The sequence below is a fragment of the Microtus pennsylvanicus genome, chromosome 9, assembly GCF_037038515.1.
Source record: "Microtus pennsylvanicus isolate mMicPen1 chromosome 9, mMicPen1.hap1, whole genome shotgun sequence".
Classification (NCBI taxonomy): domain Eukaryota; kingdom Metazoa; phylum Chordata; class Mammalia; order Rodentia; family Cricetidae; genus Microtus; species Microtus pennsylvanicus.
In genome coordinates, this window is record NC_134587.1 from 103,182,134 (window position 1) to 103,208,938 (window position 26,805).

Consider the following 26,805-nt stretch of genomic DNA (forward strand, 5'->3'; position numbering starts at 1 on the left):
GCTAATTGAATATGCAGAAGTGGTTTTAAATAACTCAAATCTGCCAATTATTTCCCACGTGTGAAATTATCATAAAGATTAGATAAAGCCACAGTGTAAGTCCAATAGTGAATCACCAGTACATCCATGCTTCTACTTCATCAGCATTTTCTGCAGTACACATAAAAGTGTGAAGAAGTCAAGTGGAGTCAAGAACTGTTGGATTTCAAAAGAAAGAATTTGGTGACATGTACTTAACTGTGTGTTACCCATCTCAATTATTTCAGGCTCTTAGCTTCCAACTTAGTGTTTGAAGGGAAAAACAAAAATGTAAGAAAGGTTAACAATGTTTTGAAAGATGGGTTCATTTACTCCAATAATGAATTCACAACAATAGTAGCTGCAGGCTTTTAAATATTACAAGGTGTTTTCAAATATATGATCTCATGGGGCCATCTTGCTAACTCAATATAATATCTAACACCTGGTGACAATTTGATTATTCGCTCTTACCAGCTTATCATGCCCCTTCTTACATCTTGACATTGTAGCCCCCTTGACTTCATTGGGACCTTTAAATACTCATTTGTTTCCCAGGCAAATTGAGCTATTCCACTCCAGTGCTTATAGTAAAAAGAATAGAAACTTGTGGAATCATCTTCCTCTCTCACAAATGAAGCAACAGCAGAGCAGTACAGCACATCAGCTGTTTCAAGTTCCTCAAATGAGTTTTATTTTTGCAAAACAAGCCCTCCGACTTCCCACATTTGTTGAGCTGCATTATGAGCACCATGACCAGCAGCCACATTTGTTGCAATTTTTTCAATATGTGGAAAAAAAGCAAAATATCAACCATGTATTATCTTAATCAAGATGCCAAATTATCTAACTTGTTTCTCCAGGCAAGCAGCCCAACCACAGGGTCAGCTCCCAGGAGCCAGTCAAGGTTATCTGTCTGCCCGTCTACTCAGGACATCTGCAGGTAAGTCCCGGGTAAATGACCCTATTTAATATTTCTTAGACCAGTGTGTAGTAGTTTTGTTTCGTGAGCTGTGAATCAGTGGCTCTTGCTTCTACTTTGTGTTGTCCGTGGATTTCATGCCCCATCGCCCACTTAGTTTTTCTTCAGTCTATCTTTATTTAACAACTTCTGGCCATGCTGTCATTTTTCATCATTCTTTCTCTCTCTCCCTTTGTCTTCCCATGACTTTCCTTTCCATTCCCATTTCCCACCCTTTGCCTGGTGTCTTCCTTGTCTAGATCTTCCATCTTGCATGACATGTCAGAAGATGCATTTGAGCACGGCAGCCCTGTCATGGTGCTGAGCCAGGCTAGAAAGGAGTCTGGTCAGAAACCAGTAAAACAGAAGCCTAGGAGGAGGAGGAGGGTCTCTCAGAGATATGAGCACTCAGAAGAGCAAGCAAAGGGGAGAAGAAAGGACTTTCACCTCCAGATCTCAAGTTCCAGGTGGAGAGAACTTAATACGGACACTTCAGATTCATCCTCCACAGATGAGAGTCACTGGGTTCAGGCAAAAAGACGAGCTCAGGTTAAATTCAGACTGTCTCGAAGAAGGAGAAGTAACAATAAGCCATGTGGAAGCTTGGCTGGGTCCTCTACGCCTGGCAGAATCGAACTTGTTGAGCTGGGATCCAAAGGTGAACAGCACCAAGAGCTGATGGAATGTAAGAGTCATTCTTTAAACATCTGTAGAGGAAAAGTCACAAAGTACCAAGGATGCATCTCTCCCCTGCCAAGGGGGTCCGTGGAGAAGAGACCCCCAGGGAACCCTTCAGGGAGTAAAGACAGACACTGCCCCAGAGAATCTCAGCTCTTGCATACACTTAGGAAAAAAGAAACAATTACAAAAAGATTTGCAGAAACTGATTCTGATTCTGAAATGCTGGCAGCTACAGAAGGGGGCGAGCATGTGGCAGACTCGGGGCTCCGAGTGAGTAGCTCCGCTCAGAAGCCTACTGATGTCTGTGAAGATGGGTCTGATAAGTTCGCAGTGTGCAGGTCAGTAGCTAAAAGGAAAGACTTGATAGCACCCAAATACAGTTCTGCCTGGGAGCTTGGTGTGTGTGTTTGAACATCCCTCAAAGCATGACATTCACTTGTACCGTTATGAAGTGGCTATAAAATGGAAAGCAGAAGGCTATGAACCTAGGCACAAAAGCATAAGATTTATTCTCTACCTTTTAGTTAATGACTTATTCTGAACTAGAGATGGAAAAAGCAACTGAGTTTTGTATTCTGCCTCAAACCATGGTGATGGAAGCTATAGGAGAGAGATTATGTGCAAATGTTCAGTTCAAATATGGTCAATTTTCTGCAGCCTGACAGAAAGATATTCAAGCCAGAGGTTTTTAAAGGTCAGGTTTTTACATCAGAAAGATCTTCTCTGCTGTTAGCTGTAGTTTGTTTTTAGGTTGTCTGACTCAGCAGGGTAACTCAGGAGCGAAAGGACAGGGACATAGGTCTTGGGCTTTTGTCTGGGTGCCAGAGTCTCTAGGGAAAAGGAGCCTCATTCACTGACAATCATGCACTGATGATTCTGAACCCTGGGGATGTTTCACATCAATAAGACCATTTCGTTCTGTTTTTTTGTTTGTTTGTTTGTTTGGTTTTGGTTTTTACCTCAAAGCGTATATATTGTGTTGAAAAGAATTAATGAGATTTCTTTTATTGGCGGCATAAGACAAACTAATTTTTTGCATTACACTGAATTCTGAGACCAAGTAAAGATTTCCATTGAATATTGTTTATTTGGTCTTGTTTTTTATAAATGCTGTCACTGTTTTTATAAAACCTACTGTGTGCATGCATCAGAAACACAAACTAGCTAATGTAGTCCATATCCATTCAGGCCAAAACAAGAAGCATTAAGGTCTGGTTGAGAATAACAGGACAACTTGGAATCTGAAAGTTGTATCAGACAATTATTCATGAAACTTTCATTTGTTCCATTGTTTAAGTGTATTATGCACTGGCTTTATTCTGAGCATTGAATGTTTATAAGTGCATGGTATTTGCATAGATTCTGATATGGTGGCACTTATAGTTGGGTGAAGACCATAAGCACAAAAATTATTCCAAAGTTGTGCATATTTGCACACAATAGAGGATTTAGAAATATATAATAGAGGAGCTCAAGTTTCTCTAGAAATCAGAGGGCAATTCAAAGGAAGAAGGGAACTGATGAAAGAAGCATGAAGCCCATCCTGCAGAGGATGTTGTCCACAGGAAGCCAAGAGGAGTGAGGGACTTGGCAGGAGTGTGGCAGTCCAGACCAAGAGCCTGCTGCAGTGGCCAGGATGTGGTGAGTGCCAGGAGCGGGTGGTAGAGATTCAGATGAAGAAGCGGAATAGGCCAGAATTTCCAAGGCCTTAAAGCATTCTAGGGAACTGTAGAGGTTTAGAAGTGAAGTGAGAAAGAGGAGGGAAGTGGTTCTGTGGTCAGGGTTCCCATGGTAAATGCATGAAGCTCTGAATTCAGATCCAGAGCACACGTTTTCAAAACATCTGCTGCAGCAGCTTGTACCTAAAATCTCAACGTTGGGAAGGCAGAGGCAGGAGAATTCTTAAAGCTTCCTGGTTAGATATGCTAGCCAAGTCAGTAAGCTCCTGCTAATACTTAGAGATTCTGTCTCAAAATACAGGGGGAAGGGCCAGCAGGATGGCTCATTGTGGAAGAGTACTTACCACCAAATCTAAAGACCTGAGTTCAGTCACCAGGACCCACATTATGGAAGGACAGAACCAACTCTCCTATGTTGTCTTCTGATTCCCACATATATGCACAATAGAAAGCATGTGCCTATACACACACACACACACATGTGCATGCACAAATAAATAAATACATAAATCAGCAAATGCAATAATTATGTTTTCTAATAATAATAATAAGGTGGAGAGCAATAGGTGAAGAAATTTGATCCCTGACTTCACATATACATGCATATATATGCACCCACATATACATATATGATACACATAAAACACACACATTGCAAGTAAAGTGGCATCATGTGATTTACATAGGAATGTATTTTTCTTACAATTTTTTGAATATGATATTATGTGTCTTTACTGAAAGCTTATACTCTTTGTGATCTATACTGAGAATGTCCCACTTAAACTCTTGTCATTTCCCAAATCTACTTCTAATATTATTTAATAAATGGTACTCATAGATGCTGTTTTCCTGGTAACTGGAGGGGAAAAGTAATAGTTGGAGCTAGAGTCAAAGTGACAGGTTCCCAAACCTCACAAGCCCTGCTTTGTGTGCCTGTGCGTTGGGTGCGAGGATAAGAAATTTATTTAGCTTAGGCTTCTACAAGTGAGAGGAAGATCAAAGGCTCTATAGGTATTATTTTCTGCTGTATTCTGCCATCAAAATAACCAGCAAAGCATCATATCCTATTGGATGCTGAGGAGCAAAAGTATCAAGAGACGTGACATTTCCTTTAGCTGGTCTGTTGTCTAAGTGGGAGATATTGAATGTACACTTGAAAAGACAAAGACTTAAGAGACTGACGGTTAAGTGTCAATAGAGAAATCCTTCAAAATATTCTGAGGGAAAAAATATTGTCCTATTCTGAGATGACGCCGAAATTTCTTGAGACGAGGGGGAACTGGAGCTAGGCAAAGTGAACTTTAGCTCGGTAGAGAAGCAGGGATGGAGCGGCAGGCCTTCAATCTGGTGCAATCGCCACTAGGTCAGACAACAGTCTGCACTGGTGTTCCTGTGAATTTGTCTGGGTAAACTGGTAGAATAACACAGGCTAGTAAAATTTTCAAAGAATTGTGGAGAAAATACAGAATCATTCCTAGATGTTTAGCTCTGTTCTACTAATCTCTACTTCCCAATGGCCTCCATGAGTATCATTTTTAATTAATTAATTAATTTATTTTTTAAAAAAATCTTTTAACATTTTACATGCCAGTCCTATTCCCCACTCTTTCCCCTCCTCCTGCTCCCTTCAGCTTCCTGTCCCTACACCCCCATCCACCCATCAGAGAGGGTAAGGTTTCCTTCCCATGGGAAGTTATCCAAGTCTAGCACATTGCCTTGAGGCAGAACCAAGACTCTCCCTACTATATGTAGGCTGAGCAGGGTATCCCTCCAAAGGGAATGGGTTCCAAAAAGCCAGTATAAGCAGTAAGGATAAATTCTTGTCTCATTGCCAGTGGCCCCACAGTCTGCCCCCACCACACCACTGTCACTCACATTCTGAGGGCCTACTTTGGTCCTATGCTGGTGGTTCCTCCCACTGTCAGTCCAGAGTCAGTGAGCTCCCATCAGCTCAGGTGAGCTGTTTCTGTGGGTTTCCCCATCATGGTCTTGGCCCCTTTGTTCATATTATCACTCCTCCCATTCTTTGACTGGACTTTGGGAGCTCAGTCCAGTGCTTCACTGTAAATCTCTGCATCTGCCTCCATCAGTTGCTGGATGAAGATTCTATGGTGATATTTAAGATAGTCATCAGTCTGACTACAGGGCAAGGTCAGTTCAGGCACCCTCTCCACAATTACTTAGGGTCTTAGCTGGGGTCATTCTTGTGGATTCCTGGGAATTTCTCTAATGCCAGGATTCTTGGCAATGCCATAATAGCTCCATCAATCAAGATATCTCTTTTCCTGCTCTCCCTTCCTGTCCTTCCCCCATCTCAACCATCTTGTTCCCTCAAGTTCTCCTTCTCGTGAGTTTTTTACCTTAAAAGCTGAGATTGGTCAGGAGTGTGCTACCTTTAGCCCATCTGCAGAGAATGCTTATCACTGGCTTTCTTATATCGCATAGGAGTCATGATATTTCTTTAAAGAATAAAAAAGTTCCAGTTCAAAAATAAATACAGAAAAGATCTTGATAATTAAAGTAGACTAGAAAAGCTACATAGAAGCCACCATTTCCCTGGTGATGTACTGTCAACGGGACCTAGTGTATCTAGGGGCAGAGTAACCACCCGTGAGTTCAGTCGGATACAACGATACCATTAGTGCAAGGGAGAATGAATGGTGTTCTGGTAGTCCAGAAAGTGAACAGGAACCATCTTCTTTGTTAGATTTAGTGAGGGTCTAAGACAAAGCTGCTGAATACCATGGCAACTACAGGAGCCAGAGAAATGGGCGATACTGATATTGACATCAGAGGCCAGCTGACTGGAGAAAGGTGTGGCGAATCCCATTAGAAGCAGACTGTTACAGAGCCCAGTGGCATTCCAGAGCGAGTTGTCCATCAGTCAATCATGGCATGTGGTGGTCGACTCTGGAGACATGCACATAAAGCATCACTAAACAGACTCCAGAAGTTATATATACATGTGTGCATGTGTGTGCATTTATGTATAACAATCATAATTAAAAAAGAGGTCACAGTTTTGTAAAGGGTGATACCAGAGGGGAAGGGAGGATAAGCAGAAGTGATCTAGATGTGGGTCTCATGTCTAAAACTCTAGAAACATAGACTAATAATAAGTATGTCATTGAAACATAGGACCGTTTGAACTGATTATAATTTTCCGGTAATTAGTGAGCTACCAAACAACTGTGTATGTGTAATTCACGCAGGTTGGTATAATAATAATAGGATATACTAACAAGAGAAAATTATTAAACATGGAAGCTCTTCTCAAGGCCAGGGAAGATAGAAAGATTTGGGGATCATTCCGAGAGGGGTGTCAGTGATACCTGAAAAAAAAAATTAAATCTCTACACGCAGTCTTGTGTAGGAGAGATGCTTTCAGAGGGACAATAGACACTAGGTTCCCCTGCACAGGAAGGAAGCTAAGGGAGGCAGCAGACGCCTGTGAACTTGCAGTTCTGTTGTTTCAGACATGCAAAGGCAGGACCAGCCTTAGTCACAACCACGAAGAAGAAGCGACCCTTGAGCCCTTCCTCCTTTTCTGTTCCTGGCATTTGGTCCCCATGTGGACACCATATCCTCTTTCACACATTTGAAAATTATTGCTATTAACCAATTATAAGTCGGAAATCAAATCATCATGTTATTTTCATTGTCTGGGCTGCTGGAAAGTCTCTTCGTGGAAATATTACATTTAAAAATGAAAACAGATCAGAACATGTTAGCCTCCTGTTGAAGTTTTAGTGGTTTGCACATTGCTCTCAGTGGAATGTACACAATCTTTAAAATGGTGTGTGAGGGCCCACATTGTCTCTGTGTAAGATCTGCCTCTCCAGCATTGGTACGCACCATTAACTGTGCCATACCTGTGTTGAGCTCTTCCTAATTCCCTAAAAGAAACTAGATCTTTTCTACACATGGCATAGATTAACACCTTCCTCCTCTGATGCTCACCAGACTGACTGCTAGTCATTCTTTCTCAATTTAAATGATTTCTCCCAGGACATTCTACTGACCTCCTAACTCAGGAGCCTCCACAGTCAGGTCCACACTACATATTTTCTTATTTTTATTCATTTTTAGAGGTAACTTTGCTTTTTTGTTCCCCTCCATGCGTGATAATCTTTCCCATTCTCCTCCATTACTTACCCCTTTTGTTGCTTGCCTTCTTCATCCCAAATAATTCTTATGCCTTACACACACACACACAGAGTGCTAAATTTAGATACCACATGTGAGAGAAAACACAGCATATTTTTCACCACTAAAATGCAACTATTTTTTGCTAACTGTCATCTTTTTCTCCTTGACATTTCCAAAGTATCTATAATAACACCTTGCAGATAGTACAAGCTGCTCAACAGTTTTGGAATAAATTTAAGGAAAATGGGCTTTTAAGATATTGATGCTGACTATGTGAAGTCATAAAATCCAGTTCTGGGTGACCTTGCCCACTCTAAAACTCTGCCTATAAAGGATTATTGACTCCCGTGACTCTAAGAACTTAATAAGAATCTACATCTACTAGAAGGCTTGTTAAAACATAGGCCACGGGCCATTCTTAGAGTCTCCTGTACTCTGGTGTTGGGACCACGAATTTATATTGCTGGGATAGTCCCAGATGATATTGATTCTTGAGATTAAATACTATGTCTTAAGAATTGCTGTTCTATGTTGTAAGTTTCCTCGTGGGTTACATTGGAAGAAAATGGAGGAAAGGGAAGCAAAAGATGAGTTTGGGGAGCTAGATTCGACATCTGTGTCACATTTCCCTGAATTCCCACACAAAGCTTAACTCAGTTTCTTTCTTGTTCCCAGTCATAGGCTGAGATAGTTGACTCTTTACCGGAAACCCAACCATCCTGGTCAGGCAGCTCTTCTACTCAAAGCCAACTTCCTCTACCCAACTAACCCCATTGCATTCTGTGAGCCCACAAGCTTCCTGAATCCTGCTTCTGACTCTCTTTTCATCTATGTAGCATGTGTCCATTCTTCAGCAAGTCACATCATTTCATGCCACAGAGTGGTTTCTGTTGTCACATACTTCTCAGTTCTACTCTTCCAATCAGGCCCTTTTTATCTCCTTCTCTTTTTAGGCGTTAAACTCGGGACCTATCCATGCAAAAAAAAAAAAAAAACAAAAACAAAAAAAAAACAAAAAAAAAGCCTGCACTATTCATTTCACTCCTATCTGGGTTTCCCTACCACCAAGTGATGAGTACTCATTTAGAGTAAGTGGAAGCAGAAAAGAATGCATTAATCTGGACATGATGACAAATGCTTATAATACTTCGGAAGCTCAGACAGGATGAACCTGAGTTCGATGACATCCTGAGATACGTAAAAATGCCCTGTCTCAAGAATCAAAAATAAATAAATAAACTCCAGGAACCTGAGATGTTCAGAGAATGTGACTGCCTTTCTGCCTGTATGTTTTCATTTTCTCTAACTAAAGATTGATTTTCTGTACATTGAAAAGGGGAGAATTTGTGTAGACAGAAGCAACTTCTGGTTTACATTTCATTAACAGTGATCTGAAAGATAAAGGAGATGATCCCAACCCCGTGGAAGTAAATCCCATGGAAGGAATATAAATAGCCTGGCCTAGGTCACAGGCATCCAAGACTCTGTCACACCAGGGATATAAGAGGTGAAATCCTTGGGTAGAGAAGTTGTATTTAAAATGGAACTATCAACTTTTCTGGAGTCTTATGGATTGGGAAAAGATATTTAAAAAGCAAAAAATAAAAAGGAGCAGCGTCAGTATCAGAAGTGGAAATAAAGTTAGGAAAAAGGAGAAAGAAAAACAAATTAGAAGACTACAAGAATACTCAATTACCCCATCTTTAAATGTGGTCTTCCTTCTTTTCATTGTCCTCTCCGAACGCTCAGACTCAGACACACGTGAATTTTCCCCTGATTTTAATCCTGTTCTCTGCAGCCTTCCCAATCTAGCATGACCCACAATGATCTTTCGCTCCTTTGCAATTCCTATGGTCAATATCATATGCCTAGCACTCAACTCCCCTAATCTCTTTGGCATTTATTCCTGCTCTCCCTGCCATCTTTGGAGATAGTACTGTGTCATGCATCCATTTTATGTATGCCCTCTAACACATACCACAATTGTTGCATTGCTCAAGCAGCACTTTTGAAATGGCTTTCATAATCAGGAATTGCTAAGAGGAAAGACTTGCACAAGCCATAGGGATGTTAAACAAGAACTGGATGTGCATGTACTCATGTCCAGTGTACATGAGTCAGGAATACAGAATTCCTTCCACAGTTTCTTTGAAGGTGAAAATCTGGAAATGTCCTGGTTTTCTTGAGTTGGTTTGCGTCAGAACATACTGTGCTATAACTTTCATATGTTTTCTGCATGTTCTTTTTTTATTAAGCTCTTTGAGGGCCAATCATGGTGGCTCAAACCTTTAATGCCAGTGCTTAGAAGGCAAAGACAAGCAGACAGATCTCTATAAGCTTAAGGTTAGACTAGCCTACGTAACAAGTTCCAGGTCAGCCAAGGTTATGTAGAGAGACTGTCTCAAATAGAAAGCCAAAGAGGATCAAATGAAAACTGTTAGAGCAACAAGAACATGTTTTTTGAAAAAAAATTGCAAACTTAATCTAAATAGCATCTGAATGTTGAGCCTGAGTCTGAGAGAATTGTGTTTGAAATTGATCTTCACACCCAGCAGTTAGTTTTTTAGACAGACATCAGGAGGAATTTGTAATGTACGGGCTAATGACATTGCTCAGTGGGTAAAGGCACTTGTAGCCAAGCCTGACTTCTTGAGTTCAGTCCATGGGACCCAAATGGTAGAAAAATAAAACCAATGCCATACAGACAAGTAATAAATAAATACACAATTTAAAAATAAAACTATGACTAAATTGGGAGCATTGGCTAAGGCAGTTAAAATAAGTATATCTTTCTTTGCTCTCCAAGTAAAAGACAACATCAAAGGTATGGCTACATATAGATCTACAGAGGCTGGAAGTTTGATTTGGCAACTTTGTAGGATATTCTTTAATTAACGGTATTGGTTACAGAGTCAGATATTCAGTAAAATTTGAATTCAAGTTAAGAAATAAAGTAGTCCTTGGGACATATCAATACTAAGAAAGTTCTCACTACTTCTCTGAACTTCAAACTAGATAGACATCCTCTGGACTTTTATAAAGGGTAGTGAAATTAGAACAGCATAGACAGCATTGCTGAAATCCTGTCTGAGTTCATGACTGTAAGTACAGACACTAGAGCATGTGTGAAGTTTGATTTGCCTCTGCAGTTGCTCATTCAAGCACAGACATAGCCAAGGAAGGCGACTGAGCATGAGCCTAAGAGAATGAGATCACAAAGCGTTTGCTATTCACCAGCTTTACATACGCATGATTAGGACAAATGCAATGCGGGTAAGATTTTTTTCAAGTAAAATAACACTTCAGTGAATATTTTCACACTAGATAGTTACATAAAATATAAGTTTTTTTTATATATCGTGTGTGTATTTTGTATGTGTGTGCGTATGTGTGTCATGTGTCATGTGTGCCAGGGTGCACATGTGGCATCCAGAGGGCAATTTGCTTGAGTCCTTTCTATCCTTCTACTACGGGTTCTGGAATTCAAATTCAGGTTGTCATGCTTGTCAATAAGTACCCACTCTTACTGCCTGAGACATCTCACTGACTCTACAGAAATTCTTTTGCCTTAACTTTTTAAATAATTATCTGTCTCTGAGGTGATTTTGTTTTCATGGGTTCACCCATCACCTAGGTGACCCTCCACTTACCTGCTCAGTGAAGACCCTGGGAACACCAGTATGTATTGCCATCTGCACTTCCAAGGCATTTTATTCAGTGATTATCTTGCTCTCTTTCTTAGTCTCTAGCTCTGAGAAGGTTGCTTAACTCTAAGAGCTCTTTGTATTTTTTCACACATTGATTCTAGGTTTGGATTCAGTTAGTGATAGACTGGGATCCTTTCCTCCTACACAAGTGAGCCTGTCTGTTCTTGTCAGAATTCTTTCCATGTTATGACAGACACCATGACTAAGGCAGCTTACAGACGAAAGAGTTTCAGAGTCTATGACCATCATGATGTTAGTAGCCACGCAGGCAAGGTGCTGCAGCAGTAGCTGAGAACTCAAACCCTACGCCAAAACCAGGAAGTAGGGAGGGAGGGAGGAAAGAGAGAGGGACAGAGACAGAGACTGGAAATGGCATGGGCCTTTAAGACTTCAAAGCCCACCCCAGTGGCACACCTCCTCCAATATTACACCACTTCTAACCCTTCCCAAACAGTTCTGGTAGCTGCGGACAAAGTATCTACACATACAAGTCTATGGTGGTTGCTGTCATTCAAACCACTATAATGGTTTGAAGCTGTTCCCTCTGTCGTGTTGAGGTTAGAGGGGTTATCCTGTGTGTCAATGGGAAACATCCATTCCTAAGAGACAGTGCTTAAGAAAGTACAAAGGTTTGTTCTCTTTCTAATGTTGTGGCCTTTGGTTCACTGAGCCATTGGGGGCATTAAGAGAGTTCTTTATCCAGTTCATCTTAATAGCAGCTAAAAGAAAAGAATGGTATATTCCTGTAATCCTAGCACTTGGGAGGTGGAGGCAGGAAGATACAGCAGTTCAAGTCTAACTTCAGCTACCTAGAGTGCTGGGGCCAGCAGGAACTACATAATATACTGGTTTGAACAAACAAAATAAAACAGCGGTTGAGTTGATAGAAACCACACAGGAGTAAATAGCATTGCTGATCTTCCAGAGGCACAGTCCATGGAAAAGTGCCCAAGGGAGCCAGAAGTCATGTTTTAGACTCTCTTCCACCTAGGATGGATAAACTTAGAGAAACTGAAGTGGCTCTGTCTTTGCTATGTCACCTCAGGAGAAGACAAGCTGTGCATATAGCACATGAGCACCTCTCCTGCACTTTGATGCATTAGAACTGATCTCTTCATTGGAGTGAATGATGGCATCCATTGCCATCCCTGGGTAAAAACTCAGACGCACACCATGCTTTTTTATTTCATGAAGCAAAGATTTCTCCACCAACAGAAGACAAAAAACATGTGTATTGCAACATTTGTAATGTTACAAATGTTTAGTGTTATTTATCACATTCTTGCAGCATTTATCAAAATATTTTTATTTTTTTATTTTTTTAAATTTATTTATTTATTAAAGATTTCTGTCTCCTCCCCACCACCGCCTCCCATTTCCCTCCCCTTCCCCCAACCAAGACCCCCTCCCTTGTCAGCCCAAAGATCAATCAGGGTTCCCTGCCTTGTGGGAAGTCCAAGGACCCCCACCTCCATCCAGGTCTAGTAAGGTGAGCATCTAAATGAAATGAAAAGAAATAGTGAGGACACTGAGGTAATCAAAAAGATTAGTAAAATGGGATTTTATATGCCTTTAATATGTAAAGGCATACTTAAAGATATGCCTTTGCTATTTAACTTTTAATTCTTTGATAATTTAATTCATATATACAATGAAATATGATCACAACACCCTGCAATCCCACCCTGTCTCCCCACAATCCTCTCACAGTTTCACTCCGTCCCTCTGTGTAATTCCTGTCAGCAGTCTATGGGTGTGAGGCCATCCTTTGGAGCAGAGCTACAGATTGTTCTTTGCTGGAGTTCTGTTGTTTTCATAACTGCTCAAAATTTTAGCAATAATCTTCACAGTAATGGGATGGTTGTACCATCAATAATGCTAATTATATCTGACTGGGGAATTATTTCATATAATCAGATCATCCTGCATTGATTAATTGCTTTCTAATCTGGCTAAACTGGTCCCACAAATTTTGGAAATTGCATGTGTTCTATATGCCAGCTGTTTAGGCTGTGCTTTCAGAAAAGAGCAAACAAAAGTAGATATTTATTTGCTTCCAAGCCATACTGAAGTGGATTTGGATATCAGCGGGTAATTTGTAATCTCAGAAAACCTCAGGCAAAAGTAAATATAAGATGCTTTTGGAGATATGTCAGCATGTTTTCAAGCAGTAGTCAACTTTATACTGAGTAACATTTATTTTATTTCTTTCCTTTGTAATTTCTAAGTTTGGTAAATAGTCATAGCAAAGTAAAAAATATTTAATAAGAAAAATCAATTACATAAAGTTTTCTACTTCTTTATTAAAAACTATATATTCAGGATTATAGCTATTTTCAGATGTATGTTTCCTTTGATGAATTTATGTCTATTGGACAATATAAAATTTCTCCTCCCTAAATATCAAAACAAAACAAAAAGCCTCTCCCACAAATGCATTTTTAACACAGTCGTGTGCACTGCATTTAGACACACTACATATTCAGGCAAACAGAAAATGAACACTGTTGTGATCTGGCCAGTGAGACAGCACTTGTTGCTACCAAATCATCCATGTGTGTGATTTTTATCACGAGCTTGAACATTTCCTCAATTTAAATGACCATATTTAGGTTTTCTCTTCCTTATAGCCATTGCAGAACAGTTGGATTCCCACCCAGTCTTCTGCAATAATCCTCAGGTTCAGATCAATATAAACACTAGTGTCTAGAGTAGTCACAAGTTCAAACACCTCTTCAGCAGCTCAGTGAGTTTCCTTCGTTCACATCACTCGGGTGTTCTGTAGCAGCCCGTGCTCTCCATCCAAGATGCGAGAAGCCTCCAAAGGGAAAACTCTTCATTACCTTGACTCTCTTCCAGGTATGTGTAGAACCGAAGATGCCAGAATACAGGTGTCTCTGAGTTTTAGACAGATCTTTCTAAAGACAGTCTACTGAAACTTTTCTTCTTTATAGAGATTAATAATTTTGGCTCTGATCCTGCAAACAAAATTCATGGCCTTGCCCAGGTTGAACAATGATCTATCCCCGAGGTACATTCCTGCCTCTTTAAAATTAGATTTTATTTGAGACATTATACTGTGAAATTTCTTCTCTCCCTGGGCTTTTCCAACAAGTGATTACCAAAGTCACTAACTTCTATCTCTTCATTTTCAAGCTGCCCTTCTGAGCCTTACCTTGTAAATTCTTCCATGTTTATTGTAGAGATTCTTTCATATAATCTAGGCCAAGAACTCTTTCAGATGTAACCAAATGCCGTACTCCAAGAGGGTGACAATGGAGAAAACTGGAATAAAGAATGAAAAGAAAGCAATGACATACACCATAAAATTTCCCCATGCATCTTACTTCCAGTAAGGATTGTAAAGCCTCATAATCTCCACGGTAGCATTAGAAAAGACCTGAAACAGCATGTCACAGATTCCTAGCCTAAGATGTTCTTAGACTCACCTGGGACCTTTAAAGAAAAAACTTCTGTTTCCAGATCCCTCTGGAGGTCTCAGTATGAGAGGATTTTCAAGAACATGAAGAATGATTCTCAAACAGAAGTTACCCTAACCCTGGACAAACGCATATGTATATACATGCATATATATGTACATATATATGCATGGAAAGAAAGGGGGATGGGAGAGAAAGAAGAGGAGGAGAGAATTTTAAAAAGCAATTAGGAAAAAAAATTATGAGGTGTTCTCCTCGGCTCTGTGATGTAATCTAAACACCTAATAATGGAGCCTGGTGGAGATCAATAAGTGAAAATTACTTCCTTCCCTCTCCTAAGGACATCTAAAATTTAGGATAGTAGTTACAATGTGAGCAGCTTTATTGTTAGATTAGAAAGCATAATTTATTTTAGCTTTTGGATTAAACTTCAAATTTTTCAACAAGTTGGTGTAGAATAATGCAACTTACTTTTTAAATAACACTTTAAGGAAAACATGAACTCTGCATCTGGAAATTCATTAAATAAACAGAGGTACCAACCTGAGATTACTGGATCAGAAAGTGTGGGAACTGGATCCAGCTATCTGGCTTTTAACTCGTCCTCTATGTGTGTCTGTCTAGTGTACACTAAAGTCTGAGAATCATAGGGCAACTATACAACCATCCTGCAATGAGATGATTATAGGATGGATGCTGTAGAATGTAAGGAGAAAGGAGTGTATGCAGAAAAGACAGCAAAACACAAAGCCAAATGAAGGAGCGGCCTATGTTTGCAATAGGGTCTTACCATCAACTTCTGGAGGGTAACTAAAGAGCAATCGTAGTGTGCAATACTTTGGAGTTTCTAGACCCAGTCTCTTGTAAATAGCCCTTATACCCCACTGACCGTATCTAAGCAGGCATTGCTTGCTCGTGTATGTGTGGGAGCCACCTGCTGCGTCTGACAGCATGTACCCTCTGACTGTATCTAGCTGAGAAGACAAATGAGCTTGTCCTGTCTTTTTGCTTATGTTTTTATTGAGTCATGAGTATGATAAAAAACTGGACTGAATAACACTAAACATACATGTTTAGAATTATGTCTATGTCTAGCTTAAATTTTTCGGTCTTCCAAACCATCCCTAAGTGTTCTCCGAGTATATATAAGACAAATCATGAGGTCTCAGAAAGTAGAGAGCAAATCCTAACTGTGGGAACATGCATTTTATGTCATCAGTTTAGTCATTTAGAAGCAGCCAAAATCATAAAGATCAGAAAAGATAAACACCTGTGAGGAAAACTGTGTCTTTTGCCTTAGAAGGAAGTTATTCTCCAAACTTAGGAAATAACAGGTAGGGCAGATTAGATGCTTCACAGAGGAAGAATTATCCTAAAAGCTACATTCCAGCCTTCTGTCTCTCCTGCATGTGGAACATTTCGGCAAATGTAGTTAATCCTAAAGCTGATGGAGATCTACTCGCACACTACATACACCTACATCATTATTCATGGGGCTATATATTCCAACACAAGTAGTTGGAACTAATGCAATGTATTTTACAAGCCCAATGAGATTCCTAAGAAAATTCTCAAGGTTGGGCATCGTGGTACATCCCTATAATTCCAGAATTTGGTAGACTGGAGCAGGAGAATAGTAAGTTCTCTGTCAGTCTAAGCCACAGAGCAAGAGCCTATCTCAAAAAAAAAATATTAAAGGAATTAAAGGAAGTCTCCTATGAGAGCCTCACCCCCCACTACAGTTCGAGTCTACAGTCATCCCACAGGCTCATTCACCGAGCCCTTGAGTCCCAGACTGGGATATGATTTTAAAGACTGCTGAGCTGTAAAGACGCAGAAGAGGGGGCTGGAAGGATGGAGCAGAAATTAAGAGCACTCACTGCTTTTCCAGACCCGAGTTCAGTGCCCAGCGCTCAAGTCAAGCAGCTAAGAATCTTCTGCAATTCCAGCTTCAAGAAAACTGGTGCCTTCCCTGGCCTCTGTTGGTACCTGCACTTATGGTATAGACATCCATGCACATAAAAATAATAAATCTCTGAATAAAAGGAGATACTCCCCAGTTGGTAGAAGTCTGGCCTTGGATCTATTACACCCAATCCTGATTCTAGTCCATTGTGTTTCCTGGTCCATGATGGCATTAGAAGAATCCCAGCACAGGCTATGCATTTTCCATCATAGTGGACTGGAACCCTCCAAAGCCAAACGAAACCTTCCCTCCCTCCAGTTGGTTCTGCCAAGCAGGTGGTCACAGCTATACAAGCATAACTAATATCTCCACTGTGAGACCAATCTCTAAATTTAGACAAGAATGCAGGACTCTGTGAATCCTCCAACCCAATTAGGATTTAAATTCCTAGTATGGATGGCAGATACATCCAGAGGAGAGAGGGCCTAGAGGGAAGAGTGCCAATAGAACCTCCCCTATCTATTACAGAACCCAAGGTTTGGGAATGCACATAAGACTTGGCCTTCTCTGCCTCCATCGCTGGCACAGCAGGACAATCATTATCTTCTCCACTGCTTTCCCTCTGGTGTGATAACTGGTAGGAAGAAAATGGAGCTGATTGCTGATGCTCTAGATTGGTTCCAGGAACATCACGAGGAGCCAGGAGCATTGCTAGATCACTGATTTGGTTGTTTATCATGCACTACAGTCCCGTGCAGATGGACTGAGATTTTGACCAAGTCACTGGTGACAAATTAGGGCATAAAATAACACTCAGGAGCTCATGTTATATAGCAGCTCACGTGTGTTGAAAATACTGCACCGAGAAAATGAGACACGATCACTTATGTATAAGGAGCTGACACACATCCGTTGTGGATTTTTAAGAAAAAAAATCATGCAAAGTGACCAGAATTATGGTTATAAAACTGTGCTCATTGTTATTGTTTCTAGAACATTTTTGTTTATGTAACAAGTAAGGCAATAATAATAGTTTTTATTTGAATTTTCAAAATGTTTTAAACCTTAGGCTTGATAGTAGTTTAGATTTAACATCCTCTCTGATAAGGAAAATTTAGAAATACGATTTCTAAACTCTTTTTTAAATTATACAGACGCACACTGGCTCCATTCCAATAAGCAGAGCTGGAAGCAGCTGTTGGTAAAAGCTCTTGGTGAGCGCTGTCCCTCTTTTCCTCTGCTTCTTAGCTGAGCTACTTCTCCTTTCTGCTGAAATCACCCTGCTGGACTTCCTCTGCTGCTCAAATAGGACACAGAGTTGGCACACCTCAGCTCAGTTCCTCAAATGCAAATTGAAGAGTGCACACTATATGTAACTATTACACATTCCTCACTTTAACTCTGCGTGAACTTTCCCAAACCGTAAATGATCCGCTGATAACTGGAGTCCACTTCTGGGAACTGCTGGCTCATTTGACTAGGCCTCCTTTGGTGTCAGCTCTGTTCACATTTCAGTATGAAGGTCAGGCAGCATAAATTCCTTCATGGTCTAGTGGTTACTTATTTTCACCCTGACTTGTTGACACTCATTCCTCTTAATATAAATACAAATACATAAAAACATGGTACCCCACAACTGATAAGCATGAATCTACTTAATTTTTTTCTTTCCTTTTTTTTTTTTTGGTTTTTCGAGACAGGGTTTCTCTGTAGATACAGAGCCTATTCTGGAACTAGCTCTTGTAGACCAGGCTGGCCTCGAACTCACAAAGATCCACCTGTCTCTGCCTCCTGAGTGCTGGGATTAAAGGCATGCGCCACCACTGCCCGGCTTCTACTTATTTTTATAAGAATTCTATAATTATAGGTTATTACCTACATAGATAAGACAATTGACAAGGGGACATGCTGGAGTATGGGTATTAGAAGCTTTCAGAGCAACATCAGCTCAAAAATGGAGTCCCTTCATCACAGAGAAGGAGAAAATAGAGAAAGTTCCATGAAAGATCTGAGAATTAGGGTTTTTTTTTAATGAATCTTCAATTTAAATGGTTTTAAAGTAAGATGTGGTGATACCAAGAAAGGAAAGATGGCATATGAAATCAGATTTGAGGACATCCCAGTGCGGAAGACTGAGAAAATAGCTGTCTGCCCTCTGAGGAGCTGGCAAAGGGCACACTTAGCAGGCTTGAAGCTCTGAGTTCTATCTGGAGCCCGGAATGGCCTGGGCATGCTAGCACAAGCTTCTCATCTCAGCCCTTAGGAGGTAGAGGTAGGAGGCCATCCTTGTCTACATAACAAGTTCTAAGCCAGCCTGGGCTACGTGAGCCCACATCTCAAAAGATGAAGGCTAGTTGAAAACAGTATTCCAGAAGTTTTATTGGTGAAATTTAATTCTTACTGAAAATCTATAAAATAGGCATTGATTTTTTTTTACAGCTGCAGAACTTGAAACACATGAGATAAGGGAATTCAGCACATATGGGACACACAGACAAGCTTATGAATTCAGCACCAATGCTGCCCTCACCTCGGTCACATGGTGGCACTTTGTGAGCCACCTGCCCTGAGCAGACAGCTCAGCGAGGACTGGTACACTGCCGTTTAGCTTGAGGAAACAGATATTTGCACAGAGCACTTTCTTGCAGGTAAACTCAGACGAGTTGACTCCATACGGTGCTGTTGTGCAGAGATGTCAGTGACCCTCTCGCCTCACCTTGTAAGTGCTGGGAATAAACAGGTGGGCACCATCATGCTTGAGTTGTGTTGCTAAGCAACCAGCATTTCATTCTTGCCAAGCCAGTAATCCACCAACTGAGCTGAGTTCCCAGCCCAAGAAGTTAGTGTTTTAGAGATTCTAAGTAGCTATGTTTTAAGAATGTCTTCCAGTGGAAGAAGTCTTTTTATTTATTGATATAATATAATATAATTAATCATTTCACACTTCCCTTTCCTCCACCTAAGCCCTTCCATGTGCAGAATGCATCCTTCTGCATCTTTTCAAATTCATGGTCTGTTTTTCCTTAATTACTGTTTCGTGAGTATATGCGTGTGTATGTGTGTGTGTGTGTGTATGTTTGTGTGTGTGTGTGTGTGTACTTCTAAACACAACCTGCTCATGCAAATATGTTACTTGCATGTATGTTTTCAGTGCTCACCAGTTGGCATTGGAAAATTAATCGGTGTGCAATTCCCTGATGAAGACTATTTCTTCTGCTCTCAGTATTATAATTTCGTTTTGGGGTTGAGCCTTTTGGGCTCTGTCCCTTTCTGTGTTAGCATATCTCCTGGCATGGTCCTTGTTCAGATCATGGTAGGCAGCCATATTACTTAGACTTCTTGGTTGCGACTTCTGAAATTTCTAGGTGACTGCTTAACGATAACTTGTGTTTCTGTTAACAATTCAACACTACCACAGAGGGAGTGAGTGTGAGGTTCTGTGGGGCTCAGGGAGAGAATACTTGCTTAGTATGTGTCAGGACAGGAGGATAGTAAGGAAGAGAGGAAAGAAAAAGAGGAGGAGAGAAGAAAAGTCATGGAGGAGCAGGAGAGGAAAAGACAGGAAGGTATGTATGGAAGGAGAAAGACCTACCCAGAGAGAATCCAGTGGGGATAGAAAGGACATACTCAAAAATACTGAAGAAAAATCTTAGCATAATGATGGTAGTTTGAACACAAAGTCTGCAGTACATGAAAGGTTCAAAGATAAAAGTAAGGTATTTACCCAGAGACTGTGGGGATCTTATGAAATGAGACTTTTAAAGAGGAAACCCTATTCTGGCCTCCACTGAAAGAGATGAAAGAAAGGGTGAGGGGCTTGGGGAAGGGGTCAGATAGAAACCTGATACAGGGGAAAATTCCCAGGAATCTACATGAATGACACCAACTAAGACTTCTAGCAATAGTGGAGAGGGTACCTAAACTGACCAACTCCTGTGATCAGATTGGTGACTACTCTAAATGTCATCAGAAAGCTTTGATGCAGTAACTAAGAGGAACAGCTACAGAGATCCACAGTCAAACATTAGGCTGAGTTCAGGGAATCCTGCAGAAGCGAGGGAGGAAGGATCATAGGAGCTAGAGGGGTCAAGAACATACAAGAAACCCCACAAAAACTACTAATATGACTCATAGCAACTGACAAAGTCTGAACCAATAACCAGGAAGCTTACTTGGAACTGGCCTAAGCCCTTTACAGATAATTGACAGTTGTACAGCTTGTTCTGTGTGTGGGACTCCTAGCAATGGGAGCAGGGTTGGCCCTCGTGCTTTGGCCAGCTCTTGGGATCCTATTCCTCATACTGGATGACCTTGCCTAGCCTTAATACAAGGGGAGGAGCTTAGTCTTACTGCAACTTGATAAGTCATGCATAGTTTGATACTCATGGGAGGTCTACCTCTTTCTAAACAGAAACAGAGGAGGGGATTGCGGGCAAGGGGTGGGACAGAGGGGAGTAGGGGAAGGAATGGGAGGAAAGGAGGGAGGGGGAACTGTGGTTGGAATGTAAAATAAACAAATAATTTCTTTTGAAAAGGGAAAAGGCCTCTTGGAGATGAGATGTAGGGATAGGCAAACATCCCAATGCGTATAGCCAGGAGTTAGTGTGCTACTGGAGAGGCGGGGCTGTGACACGAATATCTTAAAACCACAAATCGAAGATCAACATTAAGGTAGTTAAAGTCAAGGACAACTAAGGGGTTCATGTGCAAAGCTCACAGGGAAAGTGGAGGAGAAACGGTGGCCTCACATTGAAAGTTGGCAGGAGAGCAGCAGCCTTAGCAAAGAAGTGTGAGGTCCTGTTTATTCCGGTTTATTTCATATTACTTGCCAAATAACCACTGTATGGGTGTTCTGTGGGAAGGCCACCTCCTTCTCTGTCTCAGAAAAACTCACTGATTTGCATTTTTGCATTCATAATGAAAATTTCTATCTATTAAGTTCTACTCACCAGGGCCAGTGAGAGAAAATCAAGACAGTTGTTCTTTCACACAGGAGATATTTGCATATTTGAAGACAACAGTGAGGCCGTCTCAGCCTTTCCTGTCTTTCCTCCTCTGAGATGTTATGCATTGGGGATTTATTTTGTTTGGCTCACAATTACTATAACCACATTGTAAAAGGTCATCCATTAGACCTATAATTTTGAGATACAACAGAGAGTCTTAGATATGAATTTAGATAGATTGAATTCTAAATTCTCTATCATTTTGCATCCTCTAGACTCCAAAATCCCAACATTTTTAGGTCTCTTCATAAGTGTCGCTATTTCAATTGCTATAATCGTTGTATGTACCTTCTTATTCTAGGTTTCCCAGATTTAAGAATAGGGATATAGGTGCAGAATGACATAAGCAAATGGGAAGAACATTCCGAGGTGGAAAATTGGCAAGGAGTGCAGGAGCTCTTAGAGAGGCGAGAGGTTGGGGAGGGAGAGAATATGGCTGTGTGTCCTTAGGTTTAGCTAAAGCGAGACTGTGGGCATCTTAGAAATACAGTTACAATAGCAAAGACAACTGAGGGAATATCGGCCTGTCTGATATGACAGCTCTTTGAGGTAACAAGTGACAGGCTCCTATACTCAGTAGAGACTTGGAAAATTACGTTGCTTTTATTTTTAAAAAGATTTAAAAGCAAAAAGCATGTGAAGCCTTTCATTACAGTACCTGGAAGCAATTTCTGTTGATTTTACTGATTATATGTTAGCAGTAGTGCCTTGCTTTATGGAGATGTGTGTACTTTATAGTATTTTCTCAGCTCTCTCGGGCCTCCCAATAGTCCTGTAAGATTTTACAAATGAGAAAAATCAATTCTAAAAACTGGTCTTAAGCTATCCATTAGCTCAAACTGTAAAACTAAGCTCGGTTGCAAATGTCCCTGCAAGAGACCAAATCTTCATGTTCACCTTGCTTTCTTTGAACCAGGATTTTGTCATGGTTGGCTCAAGGATTCAAATACATTGTCTTCTAATCAACCTGTCTGGAGTCAAATTCACAACCTTGTCTCTATGAGTGTGCATTGTAGCTATGCATCCTTGTCTCTGTGTGTGTGCATTGTAGCTATGCATCCTTGTCTCTGTGTGTGTGCATTGTAGCTATCCATCCTTGTTTCTGTGAGTGTGCATTGTAGCTATCCATCCTTGTCTCAGTGAGTGTGCATTGTAGCTATGCATCCTTGTCTCTGTGCGTGTGCATTGTAGCTATCCATCCTTGTCTCTGTGAGTGAGTGTGCATTGTAGCTATGCATCCTTGTCTCTGTGAGTGTGCATTGTAGCTATGCATCCTTGTCTCTGTGAGTGTGCATTGTAGCTATGCATCCTTGTCTCTGTGAGTGTGCATTGTAGCTATGCATCCTTGTCTCTGTGAGTGTGCATTGTAGCTATGCATCCTTGTCTCTGTGAGTGTGCATTGTAGCTATGCATCCTTGTCTCTGTGCGTGTGCATTGTAGCTATCCATCCTTGTCTCTGTGAGTGAGTGTGCATTGTAGCTATCCATCCTTGTCTCTGTGAGTGTGCATTGTAGCTATCCATCCATCTGCTAAAGCTTTAAGAACTGAAATCTTGAAAGTGTGCCATACATAAGCCAAATGCATAGAAGAAATAGTAATGACACTAGGGTCCCATAGCTAGGCATAATAGAATTGAGAGTTCAAAATCATGGAAAAATCATATATGCTTTAAATAAATAAGTAGGCAGAGATTCGTCTACCTGCTATGGTTCAAGATTTGTGAGACTCTTATTTAATTTTCATAGCTCATTAAGCATTATTTTTAACTTATCTTTTCAAATGAGGAAAGTGAGAATTTCCCTAACTTAATTGAACAAAGACTAAGGTCATCCAGATCCAATTTACTTCTGAAACAAAGGACCAAATAATTCTGTATACTGTTTTTTTTCCTATAATTGTGTAAAACAAGTACGATAGAAAGAATAAAACCATCCATGAGAATATCGACATATACATATTTACTGTCAAGTGTCGCTGCTTCTACCACCAATGCTCCTTGTGCCTTGTGACCTCCAGGCCACCATGCTCACATTTCTCATATTGCAGTAACTATGACACAGTTTCAGTTGTGGACCTGCAATCTGGGCTAGAGTCCTCACTCTGTATCACCTGAAGTGCAGGAGCCCTGCTTTCTGTGCCTTTCCTGTGTCACCCTGTAAGGTGGAGACAGGGACATGTGCTACCCACCTCAGGATTCCGCTCCATACTAAATGCTGCCAAGTCACACACCATGGTGTTAGAAGCATTTACTATAAACCCCTGTCCTCTCATCTCCCCAGGGACCTCAAGGCTGAGCCACGTCTTACATCCACACTTGGTTAGCTTCCCATCACTTTCTCCAGGCAGCTTTCTCTAACTCTTTACAGCCTGTGGAAGACCTTCACCCTAGGTCTACCTCCCTTGTGTTGAGTATGCAGTATCCTCTGTAGCAAGAGCTAACTGAACCCCTCACAGGTACCTCCCCACCTTCTCCTCTCTACCTGCCGTTTTCTACTTTCATTCTTGCCCTCGGGTGTCTGTGTCCATCCCATGGATTCTTGCACTCGTCCAAAGATGTTTCTATCCCTTCTTTCTCAATAGTTTGGTTTTTTTTTTTTTGATGGCTACTGTTTAATAACCGAGCCTTTCCTTCCCTGTAGTTTAATGTCTAATTCTTTGTAGCACCTCCATCCTGCAGTTTCCCTGCTAAAGATAAGATGAAATAAAACTTAATAAAAAAATAGACCTTTCTCAAGCCTCTCCCTGCCGAGTCACCCTGGAATGGAGCCGGGGACAGAGGTGCCTTTTCTCTTCAGAGAGAAGTTTATCATTCAGTCATTTGCTTTAGCACTGCACCCTCAACTCTGTTTCACTGCTTTGCATTATGCTTCTAGCCAAAAATATTTACAATAACTCTTTGGCTTAGGAAAACCAGTGTACGGATGTTGAGACGGCTCAGCAGGCAACGTGCCTGCTGTCAAGCCTGACAGCCTGAGTTGAGTGCCTGGGACACACGCGTGTGTGCACACGTGCACACACACAAATTAATTAGTTAATTAATCAATCAATACATAAAGCATACTTTTAAAAATTAGAAAAATGAGTTCATAAATAAATACTAAACTTTTAATGATTAGGTTTGAACTTCTCCAAGTCTAGAAGCATCTCTATTATTGTGTTTAAAAATCCTATAGGGAAAATTTGGAGAAAGGAATAGACAGTAATCACAGAGGTAGCCTTAGAAAGATTTGACAAAACACAGTGTAAAATTGGCATGTTAACACCTAGGTTGACTACAAAGTTAATGAACTTAAACTTTGTAACACAACCATTGAAATCCTCACAGATAACTTTAAATGTTTTTTCAATTTATCAAAAAAAAAAAAGTTCTGACTGAGACAAGAGGGCTTGGCAAGGGGGTAGCTGCAAGGTTGGAATCATTTTAAGATATTTAAGGACTGACATCCACATGGCTCAACAGATAGAGGTACTTGGTGCCAAGACCGCAGCCTAAATTCAGTCCCACAGTCCCACATGGTAGAAGGAAGATTCTAACTCCCACGAACTTGCCTGTAACCTCCACAGGAAGGTATGGTGCAGGTTGACCCTTCCACATACACATACACACAACCTCCCCCACACACATGCTAATAATAATAGTAATTATAATACTATTCATAGGGGCATTTTTTAATATTTTAAAGATAATAAAACCAAAAATATTGGCTGCTTTCCTTTCAAATCAAACCCTTAAGCAATGAAGGAAAATCTAAAATGCAGTTTGGTCCATAGTGTTGGTGTCTTTTTAATACATAAGGTTATAAGGATGTATTCATTAATTCAAGTCTTGTGTATAAAAAGAACCTCAATACTTACTGACTGGGTGGTAAAACGACACAAAAGTGTCAAGCGAGCCTCTGGCTTCTGCTTGTTCTCTCTGAATGTCAGATAACGTGAGTCAAGAACAGCTCATAGAATCACCGATTCCCCAGGATTCACGCTCCCACCAGATAAAAATATCTCACAGTACAAACATTTTACAATGGAATTTTATTATCGCATTGACATAATTTTCTTTACACAATTACTCTCTAGGGAAAAGTCCTCCTTGCCGTGTTTTCATCTATAATGCAGCAATGATGATTTGTGAGAAGTACATCAATTTTAAAACTGTTTAATTATTTCTTTAATGGCACTATTACCTTATTTTTTATTTTTATTAGAGGTTTGAAGTTGATATTTTGCTCTTAAAGTTTTTCAGAACAATCTAAGCATGGCTTGAGAAGACTCTTGGGGTACAACTGGAACTGGATAATTTAGAAAAAGTTCAAAATACTAAAACCATGCAAATGTACATTGTGTAAAATAGAAAGAAAAATGAATCAAGCTTTTGATTTTCCCTGTGGGAAATAACTTTAATTTTATGAGAAAAGGCTATTGCTGGTTTACTTCAGGGAAAGATTTTAACTGATTTTTCCAAAAGGAGAGGCATTTTAAGACAGGAAGTTGGACCAAAATCAGCCAGCTGGCAAGGTCATGTTGACTCAGTAATCAGTGAGGTCTTTGTTTAAAGCTACTTATGAATAAATTTCTTTTTTCGTGGCAGGAAAAGTTGGAGCCTGAGTCTTTGGGCAGCTGTAGAGCATTTGAGACAATCTTTCCTTTTCCGTGAGGAATTATCAAATGGCATTAACTCCTACGTTTTCTTTTTCAAGTAAGAACTTTGGTCCACAGAAAGGGTGAGATTTAATGCCACACTATGAGATTTCATCTGCATTGTGATTTTTTTTTACTCCTATTTTTGGTTATTTGAAGAAAGAGATTAGGATGCCACATCTCTGGGGAATACTTTGTTATTGCTGCTGTACACTGTTCTTGACACCAAAAATCCATGCATGAACACGTTAAGGTAGGGGACTGCAGTCTTTGTCTCAAAATGTCTACATTGAATTGTTCTAGGGGGCTGAGGAAGTGGATCCCAGGCAAGAGTACTCATTGCTCTCGCAAAGGACCTGGTTTCCATACTCAACACTGATGGATTCTTACCCCAGTCAGAATAACATGAAGGGTACAAACAACACTGGTAGGGATGGAGACTCTATTCACTGTTAATGAAAGCTAAACTAATATCTTCACTGTGGACATCAGTAGGAAGAGTGCTCAGAAAACTAAACTTGGGACTACCGCATGACCCAACTTTACCACTCCTCCACATCATACCGCAGAGATGCATCTGTGTTTATTACTGCTCTATTCATAGTAAATAAGAAATCAACCAG

At 40.5% G+C, this 26,805-nt stretch overlaps 1 protein-coding gene across 10 annotated transcripts in view; it reads left to right on the plus strand.

Moving 5' to 3' along the window:
- Positions 1 to 26,805, plus strand: part of Marchf1 (membrane associated ring-CH-type finger 1) — an 814,098-nt gene that overhangs the window by 730,324 nt on the left and 56,969 nt on the right. For 9 of the 10 annotated variants that reach the window (XM_075986882.1, XM_075986884.1, XM_075986889.1 and 6 more), the window contains one exon: positions 882 to 961. In XM_075986882.1, coding sequence (XP_075842997.1) covers positions 882 to 961 — 80 coding nt within the window. Of the gene's footprint in view, positions 1 to 881; positions 962 to 1,239; positions 1,999 to 26,805 lie in introns of all 10 variants that reach the window. The other variant, XM_075986891.1, reaches the window with a different exon arrangement.